This window comes from Felis catus, chromosome A1 (assembly GCF_018350175.1).
Source record: "Felis catus isolate Fca126 chromosome A1, F.catus_Fca126_mat1.0, whole genome shotgun sequence".
NCBI lineage: Eukaryota > Metazoa > Chordata > Mammalia > Carnivora > Felidae > Felis > Felis catus.
In genome coordinates this window covers 11,391,329-11,416,592 of record NC_058368.1, presented here as the reverse complement: position 1 = coordinate 11,416,592, position 25,264 = coordinate 11,391,329, and the positions used below count along the sequence as shown (strand labels likewise).

General features: G+C 39.8%; 1 protein-coding gene across 10 annotated transcripts in view; it reads right to left on the bottom strand.

The window, feature by feature from the left end:
- Positions 1 to 25,264, bottom strand: part of FRY (FRY microtubule binding protein) — a 445,567-nt gene that overhangs the window by 100,167 nt on the left and 320,136 nt on the right. For all 10 annotated transcript variants that reach the window (XM_045051411.1, XM_045051389.1, XM_045051146.1 and 7 more), the window contains 11 exons: positions 17,216 to 17,474; positions 15,757 to 15,939; positions 13,124 to 13,210; positions 10,680 to 10,939; positions 10,061 to 10,250; positions 9,315 to 9,439; positions 7,289 to 7,346; positions 6,114 to 6,205; positions 5,644 to 5,816; positions 4,169 to 4,329; positions 2,734 to 2,844 (listed from right to left, as the gene is read on the bottom strand). In XM_045051411.1, coding sequence (XP_044907346.1) covers positions 2,734 to 2,844; positions 4,169 to 4,329; positions 5,644 to 5,816; positions 6,114 to 6,205; positions 7,289 to 7,346; positions 9,315 to 9,439; positions 10,061 to 10,250; positions 10,680 to 10,939; positions 13,124 to 13,210; positions 15,757 to 15,939; positions 17,216 to 17,474 — 1,699 coding nt within the window. The remainder of the gene's footprint in view (positions 1 to 2,733; positions 2,845 to 4,168; positions 4,330 to 5,643; positions 5,817 to 6,113; positions 6,206 to 7,288; positions 7,347 to 9,314; positions 9,440 to 10,060; positions 10,251 to 10,679; positions 10,940 to 13,123; positions 13,211 to 15,756; positions 15,940 to 17,215; positions 17,475 to 25,264) is intronic.

The following is a 25,264-nucleotide window of genomic DNA, read 5'->3' as shown; positions in this document are numbered from 1 at the left end:
GAACACCAGATTGATTTCCTGCACCACGGAAGCCTGCCTTATGCATTGTCCTAATCACTAGCCTCTCTCTTCTTTTCCAAAGTAACCACTATTCTGACTTCAACAACTGTTGGTTAGTTTGGGCTGTTTTGAACTCTATGCAAATGGAGTTATATTGCCTATAATTTTGTGTGTTTTCTTGAACACAACTCATGTTTGAGAAGCATCTATATTCACTCATTTTCACTGTTACATTCTAATATATCTTTACTTCACAATGTATTCATTCTATATTGACAGACATCTGGGTTGTTTCCAGCTTTTGCCTTCATAATACTGCTTTGAATAATTTTGTACATGTCATATGTTGCACGTACTGGAAACTTATTTTATAAAATATATATTTGAGTAAAACTGCTGGGTTTTAGGGCATACTATGTTCAACTTTAGTATATAATGACAATCAGGTTTCCGAGGTGGTTGTGTGGATTTCTACTCTCTGTAGCATTGTGTGAGAGTTCCTGTTGTTCTATTTCCTCATCAACATTGTCAATCTTTTTAGTTTTCACCATTCTGGTGGATTTGAGGTAGCATCTCCTGTGGTTAGTTTGCATCTCTCTAATTACTAATGAGCTTGAGAAACTTTTCTTATGTTTATTGGCCAAATAGCCTCTTTTGTAAATTTCTTTAAGTCACTTGCTTATTTTTCTATGAATGTCTTTATCTAATTATCTGTAGGGATCTTTAATATACTCCAGATAAGAAGTGTTGGTTTTATGTTGCAACCATCTTTCACTCTGTGGCTAGCCTGTTCACAGCAGCCTGTTCTGAGCATTCTAATCTCAGAGAATACTTTCAATATTCACTATACGGTATGATTTTTATTATAGATTTTTCTCAGACACCCTTTATCAAACTAAGAATGTTCTTTTTATTCTTAATTTTGATAGGAGTTTCTCTCATAAATAAATGTAGAATTTTATTAAATGCTTTTTCTGCTTCTATTGAGATGTTTGTGTATTTCCTTCTTGAGACTCTATTAATATAATTAACATACTAAGGAGTTGATGGATATTTGAATATTGAACCAATCTTGCAGTTCTTAAAAAATGCCAATTTGATCATGATGAATCATCTTTTTATATATCACTAAATTTGATTTTCTTATATTTTGTTTACATTTTTGTATCTATACTCCTGAATAAAATTGCCTGTTAATTTTTTTTATCCTGTTAAATCCCTGGCAGGTTTTGGTATCAAGGTTATGCTGGTCTCATAAAATATTTCCTCTTGAGCTGTTTTCTCTCTAAGGATTTTGTATATAATCAACGCAATTTGTTCCTTAAATGTTAAATTCATCAGTAAAGCTATCCAAAGTTTTCCTTGTGAGAAGACTTTGAATTACAGATAAAATTTCTTTATTACTTATAAATTCTATATCATTGATTTGCTGCTCTGCTTCATCCATCCTAACCATCATGGCATCTATTCGAGATTGTATGTTGGTTGTAGCATTTTTAATTTCGGCCTGATTACATTTTAATTCTTTTATCTCCGCAGAAAGGGATTCTCTGGTGTCTTCTATGCTTTTTTTCAACCCCAGCTAGTATTATTATAATTGTGGTTTTAAATTCTAGTTCAGACATCTTAATTTTATCTGTGTTGATTAAATCCCTGGCCATCATTTCTTCCTGTTCTTACTTTTAGGCTGAATTCCTTCATCTTTTCATTTTTGAGGAAGAAAAATAATAAATAAAATAAAATAAAAAATAAAAATATTAAAAAGAAACCAGAACAAAATCAAAGGAAGTTAGATCTTAGGTGTGTTTCGGTCTGCTTGTTGAGAGACGCTACCAAAATTTCTTGCTCATGTTTATTACTTAAATGACTATTCAGATTTTTCTTTTCTTCTAGGGTTGTGTTTTTTTTGGAATTTGTCTATTTTATTTAAATTTTCAGGTTTATTGGCACAAAATGTTCATATATTCTCTTTTATTTTCAACATCTACCATTTGTAGGGATGTCCCCTTAATATTTCTGATGTTAGTGAGACATGTGCCTTCTCTCTTTCTTGATCAGACTTGTCAGGAATTAATTTTATTAGTCGTAATAAATTCAACTTTTGGCTGAAATTATCATTTCTATTTTTTCTCTTTCATTAGTTTGTGCTTTCATCTCTATTATTCTCTTCATTGTACTTGTTTTCAGTTTAATATGCTATTCTTTTTATAACGTCTTTAGATGGATGCTTAGGTCATTGGTTATCAGCCTTTTTTTTTCTTTGTCAAATATATACTTAAGGCTATACATTTCATTCTAAGCACAGCTTTATTTACAGCCCACAAGTTTAGTATATATTATTTTTGTTATTCTTCAGTTAAAGATATTTTTTAGTTTCTATTGTAATTTGTTCTTTGACTCACTGGTTATCTGGAAGGGTGTTTTTTAATTATATTTTTATTATTGATTACTAGCTTATTATCACTGTGATTAGAGAAATAGTCTGTGTCATTTCAATCCTATGAACTTCACAGAAACTTGTTTTAGGGCCCAGTTTATAGTCAACTTTGGTGAATACTTTTTTTTTTTTAATTCTGATGCATCATAGTGTAATATGAATAACACAAAAACCTATACTTCTGTGGCTGATACATGCAGAGATTGTGCTGTGAACAATGCTTCTACACTCTAGTAACCTGATCAGGTAGAACACCCAAGACATTTAAAAGCAATGTATTTTTGGCTAATACTTACTCGTAAATCTTGACAAGCCAGAATGTTGTCAAGCCACTTATATAGGTAGCCATCGGGAGAAAGGCCCACATTGTCAAACACAGGGCCGCAACACAACACTGCTGACATTGCCTGATAACAAAACAACCAAATGTGTGAATGAAACTTGGAATGATCTAATAACATGCAAGCGACTTCACAAAATGTAACTACCAGATTTATAGGTGATGAGGGTCTTTTAAAGCAGTTTTTACCATAATATTTTAAAGTATTCCTTACTAGATTCAATAAGAAGGACCAGATTTTTTTTTAATAAGAATTAAATTTTTTTTTAAATAAGAATTTTTAAATAAGAATTTTAAATAAGAATTAAAAGCCATAAATTTAACTCCACGGACATATAATTTTATGATTAAACAAATCTTTACAACAAAAGAGTAAGATACTCAAAACAAAATGGCCATTTCACAGTATTTATACTTACCTTCCGTGATTTCAAGTGAATAAATTCTGCTTATAAGGTAAATACAGCTTTTCAAATTTTGCTTTGATGACAAATATTTAACCAATGTACTAAACTGACAAACTATGAAAAATGTGGAAATAAATAACATGATTCTTAATCAAAGGAAAAAAATTAAGAATATAAATTTAGCTACTCTGAGGAGGAGAGGAAGCAAGGGAATGTAAGAATGATTAACTTTGTAATTACCAAGTCCAAATGACTATGAGGGCCATGGTTTAAATCAGCTAGCTCCATTGAGGCAAAAGTCAACTGGTACGTCATCAAACTTCCATATATATGACAGAATTGAAACAGTTTTCTAAAGGTATTTAGGCTGCAAGGAATCATGCTTCTGAAGTTTTGGAATAGTTAGTAGTGTGGAAATTTATTTTTGGAAGTGTTTTAAAATGGAAGACTAAAAAGGGAATGTGGCTCTTGGTTGGTTCTGAACTTTAGGTAACATATATATCTTTTTTAGGTTGTATGTTAATGGACAAGGCAGCTACTAACAGGGTAAATAAGCAAATCCGTATGGTTCTCATACACTAGATAAAAGTAAGAGCTGGGACAAGTTTTGTATTTTGAAACCCAAACCTCAACCCAGTTGAGAAACCAACTGGAGTATTTACATATTTATACACAGCCATCTATCTATGGGGAAAGAGACCATTGAGCCAACGTAAGTCATCCACTGAGACAAAGGTGCCCTACCTTTTTTTTTTTTTTTAATTTTTTTAACGTTTATTTATTTTTGAGACAGAGAGATACACAGCATGAACGGGGGAGGGGCAGAGAGAGAGGGAGACACAGAATCGGAAGCAGGCTCCAGGCTCTGAGCCATCAGCCCAGAGCCCGACGCGGGGCTCAAACTCGCGGACCACGAGATCGGGACCTGGCTGAAGTCGGACGCTTAACCGACTGAGCCACCCAGGCGCCCCGAAGGTGCCCTACCTTTAATGCGCAATACTGGTATCGTGTAATTTGATGATTTCTATCACTGTAGCGGTCGAGAGGGGTGAACATAATGCTGAAGGGTCCTGCCCACTGGCTAAACAAGATGAAAAGATGATGCCTCAGGCTTTGCTGGGGGAACAGAAATCTTCGGTGGTGAACTGGAGAGAAAAACAGAGTTAGGAGTTGGCTTGACTGAAAAGTATAGTGAATACACTTTATGTCACTATTATACATGATTCCTATGTTCTGAGGAAAGCAGTAATTTCATTTCCTAACTCGAGTCTTCTGTAATGAAACATGGATTTAAGAAGTCAAGCCTCATTTTCTCTCTACATGTGTGGTCTTCCTGTTCCTCACGCTGCAGTCAATGGCACCTTGTCCAGAGCGGGAAGCAGAGGAAAAAAGTGGACTCACAGACCCGGCTTTCTAATCAATGTCTAGCAAAACTGCAACCCCCTCCACTCAGTTACTGATTACATATCAAACATCCTCTCAACTGCTGCTGCCTGTGAAATACAATGTATATACTGTCTATTTTAAACAAACATATTTTAACAGAAGAAGTAAACTGAAATCTTAATTTAGGGTCATCTAAGATGAGGAACATTGGCAAGAAAAAGGTTTTACAATCTCAAAACAATGAAAAGGTAGAAACAGTTGAATTGTGGCTTTTTGTAATTATGTCAAAACTTTTTTTTTTTAAGTTTATTCATTTCGAGAGAGAGAGAGAGAGAGACAGTGCATGCAAGCAGGGGAGGGGCAGAGAGAAAGGGAGAGAGAGAATCCCAAGCAGACTCTGCACTGTCAGAGAAGAGCCCAATGTGGGGCTCGAACTCACAAACCACGAGATCATGACCGGAGCCAAAATCGAAAGTCGGTCGCTTAACTGACTGAGCCACCCAGGCGCTCCATATGTCACAACTTTTAATTACAGCAATTAATTTTTACACCAAACTGGCCAGCTATTTTTATTCTCCATGCTTTTATTAGATGAAAAGTTTTCATACCCATACCCACAGTTTGCTCTGTGCAAAAACCTCTCAATAATCTAATTTATTATCTGTATAGAATGTGTTGATCGGAGAGTGAAGAGAAGGCATACTGTGGAGACGGATCACATGTTCACAGGTTAGCACAATAAGAAGAAGAAATGAAGCCCTTGTGAATGCTCCCCCTGAATTATTTCCTTCCTATGAATTACATAGATTCATTTTTAGATGGGAACCAAAACAAAGAATAGAAATAATGACAAGAACAAAGCCAAATTTCATTCCTATTGTTCCCTTTCCAACTCTGTGCTGAATTACCACAATCTGTTCTTATGTGTATTTCCAAGTATTTCAAAGTAAATGAACGATCCCATCTAAGACCTGCACACAGGCCAGTAGGATTAAAGAGGAAAAGCCCAGTAATGAGAAACACAAACGGTCTGTCAGGCATGAAAGGAAATCCACAGTGATGCATCCCTGTACCTGGAACACACTGAATCAAGTTGGCGACCATCGCACTAAAATGTGCCCGGATATCTTTAAGAATTTCAACTTCTTTATCATTTTCGGCTTCTAGAAGCATGCGGGTCAGGTCCACATATTCTAAGAACAAAGCTCCAAGGGCTAACGTATCCCGTTCCAAGGCTCCATTTGTGCTGGAATAATAAAAAAGAAATAAAGCTTTTAGAGGACTGGTCTTTACATCAAAGTAGTACATGCTTCATGGAAAATAAGATTCACTGTCAGAACTCACACACTAAATTTGTTCTTGACCTACGGGCAGTATAAATCGAATATGCACAAAAACAACAATACGCTTTTTTGGACGTTTCTGAGTAAAAGTTAAAGGTAACATATTAAAAAAAAACAAAAGAAAGAAAGACAGAAAGAAAAAAAAGACAAAAAGACCAGTTTGGTGAGGAGAGATCAACTCATTAGACTCTTAACTTTACCTGTCACTTATGACACCAGCATCAGCCAGAAGCTCGAAAATTCGAAGGAGCTGTAGCCTTAACAAATCCCGCCGTTCTCGGCGTTTTTTGTTCTGTGTAGAAAAAGGTAATACCATTTATGAACGTAGGCAAAACAATAACTTTGCTTTGAGAAACTGTATTAAAGAAAGGCATAATCTAGACATGATTTTTCATATTTTTGAGAGAGAAAGAGGGTACAAGCTGGGGAGGCGCAGAGAGAGAGGCAGACACAGTATCCAAAGCAGGCTCCAGGCTCTGAGCTGTTGGCACAGACCCCGATGTGGGCTTGAACCCACAAACTGAAATCATGACCTGAGTCGAAGTCAGATGCTTAACTGACTGAGCCACCCAGGTGCCCCTGGGTTTTCAATTTTCTAAACACAAAAGACAAGGGTGTTTTTCTTTCTTCCAGATCCTTAGAGAAAATCTTGCTATTATAGGCTATAAAAGAAACAGATCCTAAGTGGGTCAGTAAATATTTATAAGGTGGCAATGTTGAGAACTAACCAGCCTCAGTTCCTAGATGCTTCTGGCATCTATGGAAAGACAGAGGCATGGAAACAAGAAAGGGCTAGTGGACACGAAGAATCCCACCAATTCTGGTCATTCTAAGTCACACTGCTAAAATTTTTGCTACTTCTTGTATCTTATCTACTATATGGGAAGCTTCTTTTTCCATCTTCTTCTTCTTCTTTTTTTTTTTTTTATCCTGCTGTGTATAAATTTGTCCTTTCCAGAGTTCACTTCAGGAAAGATAATTTTGAAGAAAATCCTTCCTATGCCAGATCAAACAAATAATATTCTTGACCATTCAACTCCTCATAAAAAATAAGCAAACCAACAAAAACATTCAGTCATCTCAAACCTCCTACAAAAGAATGTAGTATTTTAAGATGCACGTGACCATTTAGATTGTTTGCCTTCATGAGTTTAGAACACAGAATCTTTTAACAGAGGAACCGTATTATGCTAAATATTCAAATACTGAACAATAATAAAAATAACAGAAGTTAAAATATTAAGATTCACTATTAAAGGCAGGCTGGGTGTTTGTTTTTTTTTTTTTTTTTTTTTAGGGGAAACCATTAAGTACGATCTAAATTTATAACGACCACATGAACGGAGGTATGAAGTATTTAAATTAAAAATATTACCTCTGGTCTTCGTTCCAGGGCTTCTTTCATTAATGGATGGAGTTCTTCCACCAACTCTCTATGGAGATAAAGGTTGGCATTTGAAATTCACTATTATCGACACCAAGTTTATCACCAAATACATGCATTTAGTCCTAAACCATGTTCTTTTCTCATTTTGCTTCTGACATCAACCGCCCCCTGGCCTTTCCGTTTCTTAGTCACGTGGGGAACTGGAACTAGGTGTTGGCCTGTACTTTGTGTTACTGGTCTTTATCCCAGTGTTATGTATATAATTTGGGCTCAATGCATGTCTGTTGACTTGATTCTGATTTACTGTTCTGGAAACCCTGATGTTGAAAATCCCCCTCTAAACAGTTAAACAAACAATGTATTACAAGTGGTGATCACATTCAAAGCACTTTACTACAGGCAGTGGGGATGAAGATAAAATCGAGTCCTTCACAGAAGACATTTTCATCTTTCACCCATCCCCACGATCTCCAGTTCTCAACTAATTATTTGTGTTCTTTGGGAAATAACTTCTGAACTGCTATGTCAAGACAGACAAATTAGAAGAGCTAGCCTGTGGCTAGGTATTTTGTGTATAGTCTGTCTGTTCGATGCCTGAACACCTTGCAATATTCTGCAGTCTTCCGGTGGGATAATTTGTGCTCTTAGACATCATCCTCCAGGGAAATCCAAAGTTAGGAAGGTAAACTTTGCGGCATTCTGTGCTGAGAGACAGAACACTTGGACTCCATTTCAGATTTCTCTAGCACAGATGCTAGAATTTCTTCATCAAAGAAATGGAAATAATATTAATGACCTCCTTCCACTGCAACCATTTACTGAATATTTATTACGTACATTTTTACATTTAATCCTCTCAATAAATATGTAAGATAGATTTTATAATTATAACAATTTTTCTTTTTTTATTAGATAGATATACTTCATTTTTATTTATTATAACAGTTTTACAGGTAAGGGAACTGAGGCCCAGAGACATTAAGTTTTCTGGACCCATGTGGCTAATAAATTGCACAATCTTACCCACCCCTAGGAATACTGAGAGGGCAAGATGTACGAGAACATATGTCCTTGGGAAAGAATGTTAGTTTCTTAGGTTCTTTGGGAAAGAATGTTAGGTTATTCCAGGAATTGTTTTCTTATCTTCTTGTAGTATATCTACGTGATTCTTTGTCTTAACTAGTTAACTAGTAAGTAGTAAAAACACTGGTGAGCTGACACTCCAATATCAGAACTCACAATTACTTTTTATGAGAATAAAATCTGACTCTATACATGAACAACGGAACAGATTTTTTTCCAATTGCCTCTAAAATGTCTCATTAATCTTTAGTTTTCGAATAGGGTCTCTGGCAGATGCTTAGAGCTTTCCTTTTTCTCTCTACATAAAAAACTTGGGAATTTTACTGGTGCTTATATGCTTAGCTCAAGTCACCAGAGACAGCCTGAACTAATATTTTATGATGACTCTTTCAAAAGGCTTTGACGCTGCCTCAGATGGAACGGTTATTTGATTAAAGGTGTGAAATGAGCCAAGAATCTGAGATATGATGGTTCTATTAAGGCAGATAAAGCACCTTCTGCAAAGATCGACTAGTGTAACAGAATACCCTTGAAAGAGTTCTATCAGTGCTTAGCCTTTGAGATCTGTTGCATAAATGGCTGATGAGCAGACCTCATTGTTTTGACATGAAAGCCTCTGAACAGTCTGGCTCTCTGGCGATGGACACTGAATTACCTTCACTTACAGCTATCTAAAACCAATCTTGCAAACGAGATAAAATCTGAGATGGAAAATCAAAGCCGCAAAGGCGAAAGGGGAAAAGCGAGGCGGCGGTGAGAAACGCTGGCTACATGCACGTCAAACCACGAGGACACAAAGGAAATGGCACAAAGCCTATAAACCCCCCCCCCAGGCACATGCCAACACGCAGACTCAAACTTGAGTTAAAAACAGGAACTACGACAACAGCAGTAGGAACGAATTTAGAGCAACTCATTGAGACTGCCGTACCTGAAAACAAGGGAATTTGTTCTTCCAAATCCTAAAACTAAGGACTCTGTGATCTCAATGCCCTCTAGTCTCATCAAAGGCACCAACTGCTTTAACAGAACTCCCACCGATGGGGTGCCTATGGCCTGAAACAAGTTGATTAAAAGTGAAAAAGAGGTAACATGATAACCGATGCTTCCTTTAATCAAAGGATGATTCCATTATAACAGTTTCAAAGTACTAAACCACGTCCCAAAGCACTGCCATCATTTCAGAGAGAAAAAAAACAAAGACAGACATAAATTTTAATACAGCACCATGAATGCATTTTTTTTTACCTGGGACACAAATCCTAAAGAATACTTTTATTATGTCTTCCTTTTTAAAAATTAAATCTACAAACCCATTCTTAACAAGATCATCTAATGAAGGCATCGTTTCAAGGAGAATACTCAGCAAGGAGTGAGAGAAATGTGGTATGCAGGGCAGGAACCAAACCTCAGGGCATAATAAATGAATAAACCTCAGGGCACTCTATGGTCTTAACCAAGTTTCTTAACTTCTCTTAATCTTCAGTTCCCCACTTGTCAGGGAGGACTAATAAATCAGGCACGTCAACGCTCAATGGAATTTAGAAACGTGTAGGATGAAAATCTGATCCCATATACTCCAGATGGCAGGCACAGTGCGACGTGCACTGGGAACTCTAGACAAACAAGCTAAAAAAAAACCTTACAGAATAATTCTTCTGAAGCATGTCACGTCACCTTGTTATCGTAGCTCACTGTACCATCAGGTGTGGTCGCCATTATTTCTGGAGTGGAAGCTCTTAAGTGTCCCGGGCTCATAATACTGGGTTTTGCAACTCCAAAACAAAGGATAAGGTAGTTTCTCCACAAGGTAACATAATTATCTCCACTGCCGGCGGTGTTGGTTTTCTTGGCATTAATTGGGCTGCTGGAAGTACGGAGTTGAAAACAAGAGTGAAACTAAGTTCTGCATTTTAAATATCACTTGTTAAATAAAGACCCTAGGAAGTGCCCAAACACAGTTGACCTACCGCCCGTCCAGGATTGTCTATGCTGTTAAGAACTGTCTGGACAGGGAATGTCTCTATTGGATGGGAAGTTGAATAGAACTTGAAGACTGTTTTCACCACTAAGTTTCTGACAGTCTATAGTCAATCATATGGATTATTAAGGAAAAAAAAATTCAAACAAACTAGTGCTAGGTAAGAGTTTTTGACTGGCTTTTATTCAATATTAAGAATTCTGTATTAGGAAGTGCAGAAACCAGAGAGGATTATAATATGCCAATCTTTTAGATAACACGTAAATGTAAGAGGGCAAAAATGATAAACAAAAGAGGAAAACACAGTTCTCTTACTTTGGGTCAACCAGAGGCATGACCGACTGGAGCCGAGTGAAGGCGTACGGCCAGGCGTAGCTGAGGGCTGTGGGGCAGTGTTTGGGCAAGTTCTCCTGCCGGAGGAAACTGAAGAGGCAGAGGACCCAGGGGTCTTTGACAGACTGAGCGAATATCCAGACATGGGAAGGGCTCTTCACATCGTAATGGCTATTGACCAGGACTGCATTCCACTCCACCAACCACTGCAGATCCACACTGTGGGTCAGCGGTAATGTGGCCTGTGGGTCCAAGAAGTAGGCAATGAATCAATGCTGCACTGCAAATTCCATGTCCCCACCACGGCTGGGTCTAAATGCCCCTTCGTCCACAGTGCTCTTCCTGATTACCTCCTGCGACGGGCCAAGCTTTGAATCTGAAACACCCCTCCTGCTCCTGCCACATAGGATGCCCATTTGTAGCCACTGCTGTTTCTGATGCAAGACTGAAAGCAGTTCAAGTGCAGGGCTCAAGGACACAGGTCATATTTTGAACAGTTTTAATGGCACATAGCACTGTGCATTAGTACACCCAACTGCTCACCGAATATTTATTGAAAAATATATGGCCTGGGTTAAACTTGATCATGGATTTGCCATTGAAAATTCTTAAAAGTTATTAACTTCTAAGATTCACAAATGTGTTTTTAATCCCTGTCTTGGTAGTGTGGGCCTTCTAATGCCATAATCTTGTTTACCTCTACTTAGATTAAAATACCTTCCCTCTGATTTAGGGAGATGGCTGAATGCAGTCCCTTTTATCAAGGGCATTTCACTGATGGTTTTGAGGTAAGGCACCTACTTATTCTTGACCTATGATATCAAGCCAAAAAAACCAATACATTTGAAAACTTTTTTGCTGCATATCTCGTGCAAGTTCGTATGTGTCATTCTCTTTTAAGTCCAGAATATTAAAGTTTGGGGAAGACCACATTTCAAATAATCTGGCAGCTGTGCCCAGAGAGAAGATTGCCTTTATGACTGTCGGGCATTTAAAATGACCCGTCCTATCTGATGGGTCTACAGGTTCCCACGGGTCAGGTGCCACACTAGTAGCCTCAATGGTGAGCGGGCTTTAAGGGGGCACATCTTGAGCTTCAGAGTCAGAGAGGAGGTTCCAACAGCACCCCCACTCAGAGCTCATGACCTGGGAAGAGTCCTGAGCATCCCAGAGTCTCTGTCTGGGAGACATGAATTTATAACTTGGGAATTAGAATGCTAATCTCACCTGATCTTTTAGGTAAATTATGTGAGCTAAGGAATGTAGAAACATCTGGAACAAGGCAGGCATTCTTCTTCTCCCCTTTCTGTGCGTCTTCCTAAGTGAGGTATGGCTGCTCTAGCTACCCCTGGCTCAGGATTTTGATTCTGATAGACAGAACAAAATCACATGAACGAAATATAATCTGCCGACAAATAAGATATGTGTGTATAACAATTAAACTCAACTCTTCCATTCCATGTTAAAACACATCGAATTTCGGAAAGAAGGACTATTCAATATCACTGTGAAAGTCTGTGCTGCTGGGCTTACTCGTTTGAATAATGATCATCATTACTACGACCGTAAGCAAGGACAGGGCCACTAAAGGTAAGGATCTGTGCTCAGTCTCAGAGAAAAGACCATGAAAAGCTCACAAACACCTTCAGGCTCTGTATTCATTTATAGCTATTTGTGAAAAATGTTTGTATTCGTTTATAGCTATTTGACAATAATATACAAGAGGCATCGGCAATGTGGATTCTGCAAGCGGTCCCTGATCTGCACTGCCTCTTTTCAACTATTTAGCTGAAATTAATCCAGGTCCCCTTACTGCACTATGCTGATTAAAAAAAATAATCAGATAGTTAATATCAGTTTCAATTTCCCTTCAAATTTTTTCAGGAAATTAAAGTGTGCCAATATGCTCTTGAAAAAGAAAGAATCTATTTGCATGGCAGATAAGGCTGTCCTATAGTCAGAGTCCAAGTAGGGTCAAGTGGCAGTCCTGATGCTTCTCTCTGTGTCACTATGGTGCTGCCCCTAAATATTTTTGTGTTTAGTACCTATGAGGGTTGAAAAAGATAATGTTAAAGCATGCTGTAAACTGTAAGGCACCATATAGAAGTTACATACAGTGTTAAGCATAATAAATAAAGAGAATTAACTTTCTTAAAGAATCCTGAGCAATTCTTCTTGAAATTGCAGTTTGCAAAATATTATCTATATTCCTGAGGCTCAAATTTTGTTTGAAATTTATCTGGATGATTCCTCAGCTAGTATCTGAAAAGCCTGTCTTGTTTTCATAAGTACTGTTGTGTCAGTTTATTAATCTGACATAAAACCCCAGCATTCTGCCACAGCATTTTTCTTTGTCTCTCTTTGTCAGACAGATCCAGAGCTTGTACTTAAGAACAGTTAGGAATCAGGATCAAATGTGTACTTACCGAATCTGAAACTGCTACATGAATGAAACTTTCGAGAATGGAAGAACTTAGCTGATCCATGACATCAATCATAGGCCTGTCATCGTCCTGTATGAAGGGTCGGCAGTTACTCTCCATGGGAAAATGAATCCTTCCCACCCACCCCACTGCCTTTGTTCAGTACACGAAGCAGAACAGCTTGCAAGATAGTGATAAGGGTTTTCTCATGGAAAAGTGAATGCCAAGATGGTGAAATGTGTAGATTAAATTCCCTGTGAGTCTGAGTTTAGTCTTTCAAGTTTCAGTGGAAGATAGAGCTCTAACTTCACAGTGTACTGAAAAGACGTATACTTGAATTTAAAAAAAACATGCGTGTACACAAGGATCTAAACAAACACTCGTGCCATACGTCATCCCTCAGAGTGTTCACGTTGTCGTTAATTTTAAGGAATGAAAGCCCCACAAGAATATGCTTTGCCGGACCACTAAAATGCTACATCCATAAATCACTCATCAGCAAAAATAACTGATAAATTGTTGACTGTGATTGAATTTTAGTTCCAAAGAAAGTGCAATGGAGACTGATCACATACTCTGCGGTATCTATGCTGTGTAAGCTATTTAGTAAAAGAAGCAAACTACAGGGTATAGGAGAGAGTATCTTATTGAAAATTCTTCTACACAAATAGCATATATACATATGTATATATATGGATATGTGTATGTTTGCCATCCTTTATTATAGAGAAGCTCAGAAATATCAAATTATTTACTTTAAAAGCCTTCAGGAAAGCCTCAGGTTGTCATATTCATGTATCAATGAGAATGGTTTCAAAAAAAATTGTGGTTGGAAAAAAAAAGCACAAGCTCATAGATTGGACAGATTGGTGGTTTCAGGGTGGGTGAAATGCACGAAGGGAATCACAAGGTATAAACTTCCAATTACAAAATAAATAAGTTATGGGGGTGTGGTGCACAGCATGGGGACCATAGTTGATGATACCATCCTGCATATTTGAAAGTTGCTAAGACAGCAGATTGTAAAAGTTCTCATCACAAGAAAAAAATTCTATAACTCTGTATGGTGACACATATTAACTCTACTTATTGTAGGGATGATTACACAATGTAAACAAATACACCTGAAACTAATATAATGTTGTATGTCAATGTCACCTCAATAAAAAAATTATACAAAGCTGGGGCTGGTCCAAGAAAGTAACATATGAGGAATGTTTTTAACGCAGTCCTGGAAAAGCAGTTAAGAGCATGGGTTTTATACCTGAAACTAACGTAACAATTGTATGTCAGCTATACTTAGAAAGAACTTCGGGGGTTCTTTCTAAGAAAGGCTTCGGGGCTTTCAATTCGGGCTCTGTTGCATCCTCACTGTTGATTTTGGGTAAGGTACTGAATTTCCCTAAACCACAATTTCCGTAACTGTACACTGTGGATAATAACACTAATTCTTAGGTGATTGTGAAAGTTAAATGAGATACTATGTGTAGAGCACAACACAGTGCCAGACACAACCATGGTAATCATTGTTATCATTACTATCATAGTTAGAGACTTAACAGAGTTTTACCAAACTACAGTATGCCTTAGACATTCATTCATCAGAAACCACATTTGTCCTAAAATATATCACAAAGCTATCTGAAGAAAAGTGAACATAAAGCACTGTGATGGATTTGAAAATATTTGGTAAAGACAATGGCCATTTTGTGGGTCATAAAACCAAGATCAGTGATTTAAACCCGGAAAATGGAAAATAGCATTTTTCGAAGAAGTATGGGACACAAAAAACTGGTCCTTCTCCCATCGACCTAGGTACTGGGATTGGCCACCTGGGCTCACAGGCAACATGCCTTAACATTAGAACAAGGATGTAGAACACTTGACCAAGCGTGGAGGTTAGCTGGCCAATAATGCTTAATAATAGGCTCATTTCTCTGATCTCAGGGGACATTTTCTTGCGATGACATTTTCTACAATTACTGATGCAATTAAACAAATTTCAGTTAGCCACACTGTTTGATGCCTTGATCATTTTAAATGGAACTCATTATTTTCACAAGTTCATTCTCTAGTATAAATGTAATAATATCTTTTTAATTTGATGTTTGCTGAACATTATTGGGAAGAATGATCTGGGGGTGTCTAGGTGGCTCAGTCAGTTAAGCGTCCGGTGTCAGCTCAGGTCATGATCTCATGGTTCGTGGGTTCGAGTCTTGCATCGGGCTCTGTGCTGACAGCTCAGAGCCGGGAGCCTGCTTCGGATTCTGTCTCCCTCTCTCTCCGCCCCTCCCCCACTCACGCTCTGTCTCTCTCTCTCTCTCTCAAAAATAAACATTTAAAAAAATTTAAAGAAAAAGAAAAATGACACATAACTGAATCTTAAAATTCTTCACTTCTTAACCAAGCACCACCTCTTACAGAATCAAGAGTGGTCTTTCTCTATTGCTCTCAGAATATAGAACTCATACAGATCAAGAATGTTATTTCATAATCAAAACCCCATGACGAATCAAAAATTATTTCTTGACATGTGCGAACGGAAGGACAGAAAACAATAATGCATTATTTACAGGTTTTAATCTAAACTTCAAAAGAAAGAAATGAATTGGAAAATTCAGAAGGATAATCCATACCTCCGGTTGACCCAGGGCAACAAATAAAGCTCGAATTTCCTTGAGTATTAAAACGGACAGTTTGCGTGTGGCCACCTGGAAACTGCAGAGTAAAACCAGGGCAAAGCCTTCCACGGCGTGAAGAACACTGCAGTGGGGACCTCGCTCCGACTGAATTCGGTGGCTGGAGCCATTTGGAATTAGCTGTCATGTAATGAGAACACATTGTATATTCAGAAAAATAACAATCGAGGAAGAAGAAAGTACTCACATGCGCATCTTTCGGCACATGTGACCTTGTAATATTAAAATAAATTACAGTGGCTTCTAATCAGACAGGAGTATAAATTCATTATTATTCATGACAGCACAGATCTCTCTTTTCTTTAGATCAATTGTTACTTTGAAATACCATCAACCATCTGTTACCTCTGATAAGAAATAACTTTCAAAGGCAATTAATATTAATAAGAACAAAACTGGTTCTATTCATATACTGTTGGCAATTATACCATAAATTCAGTCAAAGTGGCCTAATTTGTTTTTAGCCAGATTCCCTATAGACTTCTGGAGACCGTTCAATTGCATTTCCAAACATTTACTTCCTAATCACACTTACTTACTTGCATTTGTGTTAGATTCTAATCTAGGTTTGGGCGTGCTTATGAGATGGGTTCTCAAAGTTTCCGAACCACGACCAAGTGGGTCTGAAACAAAAGCAAGCCAGACAACAGGGCAGATTCCACATCCGTTTCAGGTTTTCCCTTTGACGAGCACATGCAATCCTTGTTTCTCTCCCTTCCGTGTGTACAACACACAAGGAAAGAGGAATGACCTAGGATCTGGATCCTGGCTCTTCCCTCAGCGCTGTTGTGCTTCCCCGAGCCTCCGCCTTCCCCAGACTCGCAGCTGTGTTCTTCCCTCGCCAGGCCCTCTCTCTGCTCATTCGATGCCAAGTCACCGCTGCCCCTGCTCTCCTGACAACACTTCTCCTCAACCTGCTCTTGATAACGTTGTCATTAATTTTTGCCATTTAGGACTGATTTGTGAAAGAATAAAGAGGCCACAAGGTTGCATTTTCTTCTCTGTGGATATGGGGCAAGGCAACCAATATGTTGCAGGCTAGGAAAAACAAAACAAAACTAGTGGGCAGCTAACTTTCATATATGCATATCCATGCTGGCTCAGTAGCCACGTCTATAGCCGTTTGCTCTTACAGATGTGTAATCATAATTCTCAGAAAAGAGCGATTTCTACGCCCTTAATGGTTTTGTGAATGTTAACAACTCTAACCTGATAACATGTCAACTCTGAGTTTCCCGGTCACAGTTTACACGGATGGAAAAATTAAGGGCCACCACAGGGCAGAAAGTTCCTAGGTGGCTGGAAGAAAGAACGCCGAAGTTTCTCCGAGCTGTGACGCGTTTACATGTGTGCTGTATTAGGGAATATAAATCGGTGGGAGGAGTGTGAAGATTACCTCTGAATTTCTGATCTTGCCGGCTTGTTCGTAGACTTTTCCTTGAGTTTGTGTGACCAGTTTCCACTGCGTGAGCAGCTGGAGCAGTAACTTCAGGGACGAATCAAGGAGCGTGTGGTGCATGTCATTTACTTCCCGGAGTAAGAAGTTGGTAAAGCCAAACAGTACATCTTCTCTCCAGTCTGAGAAGTCAACAAGTAAACCCTGAAGAGAGTTTTGTGCAATGTGTCGCAGTTCATCGTCCATGTGAATAGACAGCCTGCAAAATGAGTCAAAAAAAATAAAGGGATTTAGTTTATTAACTTTTCTTCTAGATCTGTGATTGAACAAATACAGGCCTCTGTTTTTCCTTGTGTCTCAAAAATGGGTCCCCCCCAGGGCCCCTGGGTGGCTCAGTCGGTTAAGCATCCGACTTCAGCTCAGGTCATGATCTCACAGCTGATGGGTTCGAGCCCCACATCAGGCTCTGTGCTGACAGCTCGGAGCCTGGAGCCTGCTTTGGATTCTATATCTCCCTCCCTCTCTCTGCCCCTACCCCCTTCACACTCTGTCTCTCTGTCTCTTAAAAAATAAATAAACATTAAAAAAAATGGTTCACTCTTCCATATACTCTTCATTCGGCTCCCCTAATGTGGACACCTTATATGACCATGGTACCTTTATCAAAGCTAAGGGAATAGGTGCAGTGCTATTAACGAAACTACAGATTTTATTCAGCTGTCACCAGTTTTTCATTAATGTCCTTTTTTTCTGTTTCAGGATGAAATCTAAAATATTACATGGCATTTAGGTGTATCTGAATAACTTTTTAATACATTATTGACTATAGAATAAATTAGTATCAAACCCTGTCACTTTTAAGGATAAAACAACTGAGTACCAGAGAAGCTAAGGGACTCACCTGGAAGTTCAGTGAAAATGAGCAACTAAGGCTTAGATCAATGATCCACAATTTTGCCCCACCAAGGGAGATGCAGTAATGTCTGGGGACATTATTGACTGTCACAACTCAGAGAGTGCTACCGGCAGTTCTCTAGTAGTTAGAAGCTAGTGATCTGGCCAAACATGCACGGGCCAACTCCCTACAACAAAGAATTATCTAGACCAAAATGCTGACAATGTCAAGGTTGAGAAAACCCAAGTCAACCGGAGAATGTCAGGGTATTGGTGGTTTAACCTAGAGTATCATAATGATACTAAATCTTGACATTGTATTAACCATCAGTTAACGTAATGTTGTATAGATTCTTCTATTCATTTATTTAAGACACAAATATTTTTGAGACTCTCCTGAGATGCAGACGTAACAGCCCTTAGGATATCGAGGTCAGTATGGTTGTGTCAATCGGGTAGGGTGCTTGTAGGAGCCAGGGGTGAGATGGTGTTGGAGAGGAAGCAGAGACAGCTTGGCAAAGGGTCTGTGGGCCATGCAGGGAGGCAATACAGCAGGGAAGGGGTGAGGTGCGTGTGCTCTGGAATCAGAAAGCCTGGATCAGTGTCTTGCCTCTGTCAGTTACTAGCTATGTGACCTTGTGCTAGTTACTCAATCTCCCTAAGCCTCAGAGCCTCATTTGGAAAACAGGGACAATAACTGTACTCGCATTTCATGAATTTGTTGTGAGGTTCATTACGATGACCCATGTATGGCATATGGCACCACAAGGAGGGTGTGGTAGGCACTCAGTAACTGTTAGCTATTATTATTAGAAAAAAAAAAACTGTATCTTGAAAGTTATAGGTGATATAACATGATTAATTCACATCTGGAAAAAAACAATAGACATACGGAGGAGAAGGCTTAGAGAAGCAACCAGAGGCAGGACAGAGACCAGCTAGGAGGTCACTGCTGTGACTTAGGCAACAAGCGGTGGGGGCCTGACCCAAGGCAGAGGAGTGGGAAGGAAGGAAGACAGAGAGATCAAAGACACTGAGGGGATCATATTTCTAAGGACTCAGCAGCCTGGAGGCATTTAGTGTGGGAGAAGAAAATGGCTAAGTCACTGAGAGCGCCCCCAAATGATCGATATTCTCCTCAATGAAAGGGAGGAAACATTGGGACCCAGAGTGGTTAAGGAACTTCCTCAAAGTCCAGGATTCCAATCTAGCACATCTAACCCTTAATCCGGTTTTCTGCAAAAAAAAAAAAAAAACCAAGTCTGGTACAGTTCTATATTTTTGAATAAACATGGTTTCAAAAATTCGATAAGCAAACACCTTTCATATTCTCTAAAGCATAAAGGACACTAATTGGTCCAAATTTGACAACATAAACCAAATTTGACCAATACAAATTGGTCTAATTTGACAAGCAAAAGCTTGTTAATGAGCAGATATATACCAAGTCAGGGAAAATGTACTTCCTGTTCCAAAAGCAAGTGACGTTCTACAAAGACGCTGGAAAGGAAGGTCTAGCTATTTCTTCCGGTTAGACTTGCCCCACTCAGTCTACAGTTCTTAAGGAGGTCACGGTGACTGAAAGAAAACAAAGATGCCCTTACCCTGAGCTTCCAGTTGAGGACTGGCCAAACTTACAAACTTTGTAAAACAAAGAAAGAACTTACAAACTTTCTTTGTATTTTAATCAGCAGCTTATTAAGTGTAATCTGTAACACATAATATCTGAGTTAAAGCTGGGGTTAAGGGCCTGAGGCCCCCCTCATATGGGAAGAAACATTACTCTATAAGCACCCCTGAGTCATTCTGCAGCCCATGGTTTAAAAAAACATTAGTTTATAAAACAACAATTGAAGTCATCTTCCCATCTTAAGTTCATGATTCCTATTTATTGTATTTACACTATCTATGGTCCTGAATGTTTGAAAGATGAAGCTTCTGCAAATGACAAGCCACCTTTAGGATGGGAAAAACAGGCACTCCGTAAACATTAACTGATGGTAACGTGCCAGTGCAGAGGTCCTGGAGGCCCCGCTTTCAGTGATCCAGAGGGGCTGAGCCGTGTGATCACGAGGGCATGGGCTGCTCCCACAGACCGTTATTGAATAAGTAAGGGTGTGGCTTAAAAGGGGAAAAATCAGAACCTGAGCAAGGCCACCCTCTTGGTTGGTCAGACCAGATAAATGGCTTTTAATGGAAAACACTTTCGTAAAGGTGAGCTCAGCTTCACATGGGGTCAGCTTAGTACTTTTGAATAACCTTGCTGTGTTAGAGGTACACGAATGAAAAGGGAGTGATTCCGAGTTCACAGACTATATCCAGAAGAAAAAGATCCATTAGGAGAAACAGCCCCTTCTAAACTATGGCAGGAAAAACAAAAGGTTATTAGGAAAAGGTGAGGAACCTGCTGCCCTATAACGTCAAGGGCAGCAGAGGGAAGGATGGTTTTATTATTTATTTTTTAAAAATGTTTGTTTATTTTTGAGAGAGAGCGCAAGAGGGGCAGAGAGAGTGGGAGGGAGACAGAGGATCCAAAGCAGGCTCCACGCTGTCAGTGCACAGCCTGACGCAAGGCTTGGACTCAAAAACCATGAGCTCATGACCTGAGTCAAAGTCAGATGCTTAACCCGCTGAGCCATCCAGGTGCCCTGGAAGGATGGATTTATTTATTTTAAAAAAAAAAATTTTTTTTTCAACGTTTATTTATTTTGGGGACAGAGAGAGACAGAGCATGAACGGGGGAGGGGCAGAGAGAGAGGGAGACACAGAATCGGAAACAGGCTCTAGGCTCCGACCCATCAGCCCAGAGCCTGACGCGGGGCTCGAACTCACGGACCGCGAGATCGTGACCTGGCTGAAGTCGGACGCTTAACCGACTGTGCCACCCAGGCGCCCCTTGGAAGGATGGTTTTAAAGCGATGCCCAGGAAACCACGGTTTCCAAAAGTAGGAATTTGCCGACAGGTGGGTGGTTAGCCTTTGTAATAATTGCCAGAAGTGGCTGGAATTTCCTCTCTGCAGGTGTTAAACAATGAACCTGCAACTCTTTACGGTGCTCCGAATTGCATCTCAATGAAAAGAAATTAAAATTAAAGACACAAGGTTAAGTGGTTTATTGAGGCAATACATGCAATTGAGACAATAGTTCTCAGATACTCAAAACAACTAGCCACCTTGCACTATACAGACACATACTGAAAGGTGAATAAAAAATGGTATATGACAAAGATTTTTCAAGTACCACAGAAGATTGTGAAACTGTGTACACATTACCTCATCAATCTCCACAGGTTTTAAGGAAACACTGCATAAAAAGTGTTTATCTGTCATTTTGCATCAAACTAATGACATGTGTCACTGCCATTTGGCTTTAGGAAAATTCTGTACATCGGGCAACTGATTTTACTCTTCTGAAGTCCAAATCTCCTTCTCTGAAAATAGGACTAAATATGTGCCCAGCTTTCCTTAACATAATGTGTCTGAAAATGCATTGTACATCATGGCATAATCTTTTATGCAAATGCAAAAATGCCTAAAAATAATAACTCACATTTGCTGAGAGTTTACTGTGTTCTAGGCACTATGTGAAGTGATTTATATGCATTATTTGATTCTAACAACCTTATGACAAATTATTCGAAGGGAAAGGTAGACCATGAACAGCAACCCCTTAGTGCATAAGCCATGCTGTGGGAAGTGACAGAGGACAGAAGCCTGTATGCCATTGGGGGAAAGGTCCTTCCTGTGGTCAAGGGACAGAGCAGGAAACATCTGGGAGAACAGTTAAGAGAAAAATGATGCCCATGGCCAAGGACACAAGTAAGTTCCCCTGCTATGTGGAGAATCCCAGGGGTACCCAGACAGCTGGGAAGGGCAGGCTTTGTGAGCGCAGGAAGGAAATTCTCCCCAGGGATCTTATCATGATGTCAGGACAGCCAGCGTGGCTTCCATGGAGCCCAACTGGAAAGATTCTTCACACAGCCATTATAAGTGGGCTGAGGGATACACATAAAATCAGAAACATAGTAGCTTGGGGAAAGGGGTTTGCCAGTTCATTCCATACACCATTGTCCTGCTAAACACACTACTGTTAGTCTGAAATTAGAGTGTCTGTGGTAATGTAGTCATTACCTGAAATGCTGGCAAGGGGCTCTGGGGACAGTCACGTGGGACATATCCTTGAAACTCCTTATTCAGGGAACTGAGCTTGGGCGGGTCAAGGGGCGAACAGGGAACTGGCAGGAACGTTGGTCTTATTTTGCTAGTTTTAAAGAAAAGCAAGTTTTTCCCCAGTACCAACGTACCATGGATGCGACCACGAAGTATCTGAACTAAAAGGTCCCATACCTCTCTGACTAGACTGTATATTGTCTCAAGAGTCAACTCAGTCCCAATGCGATTGACGATGGGGGAATAAAGTAACTATAGACGTGAAACCCACATTTATTGCTATTGAATTTCTTCATTTTGTCCCTTGACCCTCTCTCAAGGAGGTCTGAAGGGGCTCATTTGCTCATAGGTTAACAGGACCCGGTGTGTAGGTCGAGCACTCCAGGTTATCCTTCCCTTGAGCAGAATAGCCTCCGGCTTCTTTTAAAGTTTATGAAAAAGGTCTCTTCACAGGCTTCCCATATAAGTCCAGTCATTTTCCTGATTTCTAAGACTTGAACTCTCAAGAATGTTTATTTGCTCTTTCCCCTCATAAAAACAGTACCCATTGCTTTGGGCTTTGTAAGAATGTACGTAATAATAAACACGACGCACCATAAATAGCACTGACATTCCAACCATGTCTAAGAGAACTCCCTTCTGGCACGCCTGGCACCATGGTCAGCAGAGTTCAGGCGTCCCTGGATTCAGTGATCAGAGTGATTCCAGAAGTAAGAGTCCACCCCACAGAGTCACGGCAAAATAGATTCAGAGAGTGTATCTGAACGCTGCATGACATTTCAAAAACTTTGTATTCCAAAGGCCTTAGCGCGTGTAATCTTCAGCAATTAGAACTTCACTGACACCAGTGAACTTTCTTTCTGCTTCAGTCGAACTGAAAACTGCCTTTTCCCTGCTGACACATTTTCCCTTGGGTGCACCAAAGCGCTCGTCTATGACATTTAGCCTTCTCAACAGCCTTATGAGATAGGCGGTATTATTCCAGCTTCATCCAAGGCAAAAAGGCCGAGGGGTTAAATAATTTGTCTAGATCACATGGTTAGTAAAATTGCAGAAGCAGGATTGCAAAACCCAGGGTTTTCCTGTGATTCCATTTCGTTCCCATTTTTTTGGTACTTCCTCCAAATCTCTCAGATGGTGGTCTCTTGTCTCTGGCTCACAGGCCATGACAAGCGGTCCTCTGTCCCCTGATTTCTCACTGCCACATCCAGCCCTTCCGCTCGGCAACCCCTCCTCTGTGCGAACACTTGACTCCTACTCACTCACGTCCTCCACTGCTGTCCCTGGCATACCGACCGGCTGCTCGCATACCTTTCGGGGTAACCTTGGCACCTGGCGCCTGCTTCAGAGCTTTTCTTTACCCTCAGTCTTTGCCATCATCGTGGGATACTCAAATATTAACAGGATTTGAGTCTCTTATTCCTCAGCTTCCCTTATCCCCAAACCACCATGCTTATTATTCTTTGGGATTCTACCCTTTGTTCCTCCTTGGATCTTCTCACCCAGAGCTGGAAGCCCCTCTTTGATCCAAGCTTATTTTTCCTTCCTTTCTACTGCTTCCCTGCTTCCAACGAATGTGCTCTTTGTTCACATTCTGGTTGTTAAGCTGCGGCAAAAGCCTAGGCTGTACCTTTTTTTTTAACGTTATAATCTTCCTAAAATAGGTCCTAAACACGGAATGGAAGAAAGAAGGGCACGTGGTGTGGAGGCTGCTGATTACAGGAAAGAAGAGGTTACGGGTAGCAGTGACCAAAGCCAGCTAGGAGGGTGGATGGCTTTGGCCAATGAGCACCAGGGCTTGCGACAGTGGTTTTCAAAGTAACAGATCTTCAGTCAGTCTCACAATCCAGCACCATCCTGTGTTAGTGGTGACTGGCAGAAGGAAAGGGGGTAGTTTTGTCTATGGTTGGAAGACAGTAGGCTACAAAAGATATTAACTGATGGCAAGGTGCAAACAACAGGAGTCCATATTGGCCCTCCAGAGGAGAGGGCGTGATGACCACAATAACCAGGAACATGGTGCTCTGGGGAGATACTCTGAAGCTGTGGGATAGCCACTGGTGGTCTGCAGTCATGTGGGATGAGGGCTTGGGTTACTTTACTTGGATATTGATGAGAAGGGTGCTCTCCAAGGGCTAGTGAATGTGGGTAAACGGGGTCATGCGTAATGCATCTTTAATTCAGTCAGTGTTAGTATTTGTTAAATTATTTTTTGTTAACTTTATTTGTTTTTGAGAGACAGAGAGTACAAGCGGGGGAGGAGCAGAGAGAGAGAGGGAGACAGAATCCGAAGCAGGCTCCAGGCTCCGAGCTGTCCGCACAGAGCCCGACGCGGGGCCCGAACCCACACACTGCGAGATCATGACCTGAGCCGAAGTTGGACACCTAACCGACCGAGCCACCCAGGCGCCCCAGTCAGTGTTAGTGTTTGTTATCCTCCTCTGGGCTTTCCTAGGTGCCACCATTATCAGATTAACCAGACTAAACTAATATTTTTTATAATATTATTCTCGCTTAAAACTCCATTGGTCCAAATTCCTCAGCTAACAGTAAAGATTATCTAAAAATTTACCACTCCAGTCTTATTTCTATGCCTTTTAATCATTGGCTTTTATATTCCTTTTTCTTTATTTTTTCAAGTCAAGGAGGACTTGTGTTCTTTCTCATCCCACTCCCTTCATGCACCCCATTCCTAATGATTTCACATTCTAAATTGCTTTTAAGTAATGTCACTTTTGATTTTTAATTTAAAGGCACATAACTGTCAACTAGGGTTTCAGATCAACATGTGGAAATTATGCTTATTTAAAGGTATCAACATAATTTCACTCAAAGCAAATTCACTTGAGGTTCTAGCTGGACTGAGCATTCTTATGGACAAATGTTGGGAGGGTGATAAATGTATGGTTTGGGGCAGATTTCTGAAGCACTAAAATTAGCTAAGCACTTTGGCTCCTGAGAGGTCTGTGGGCCTCAGACTGGGAAT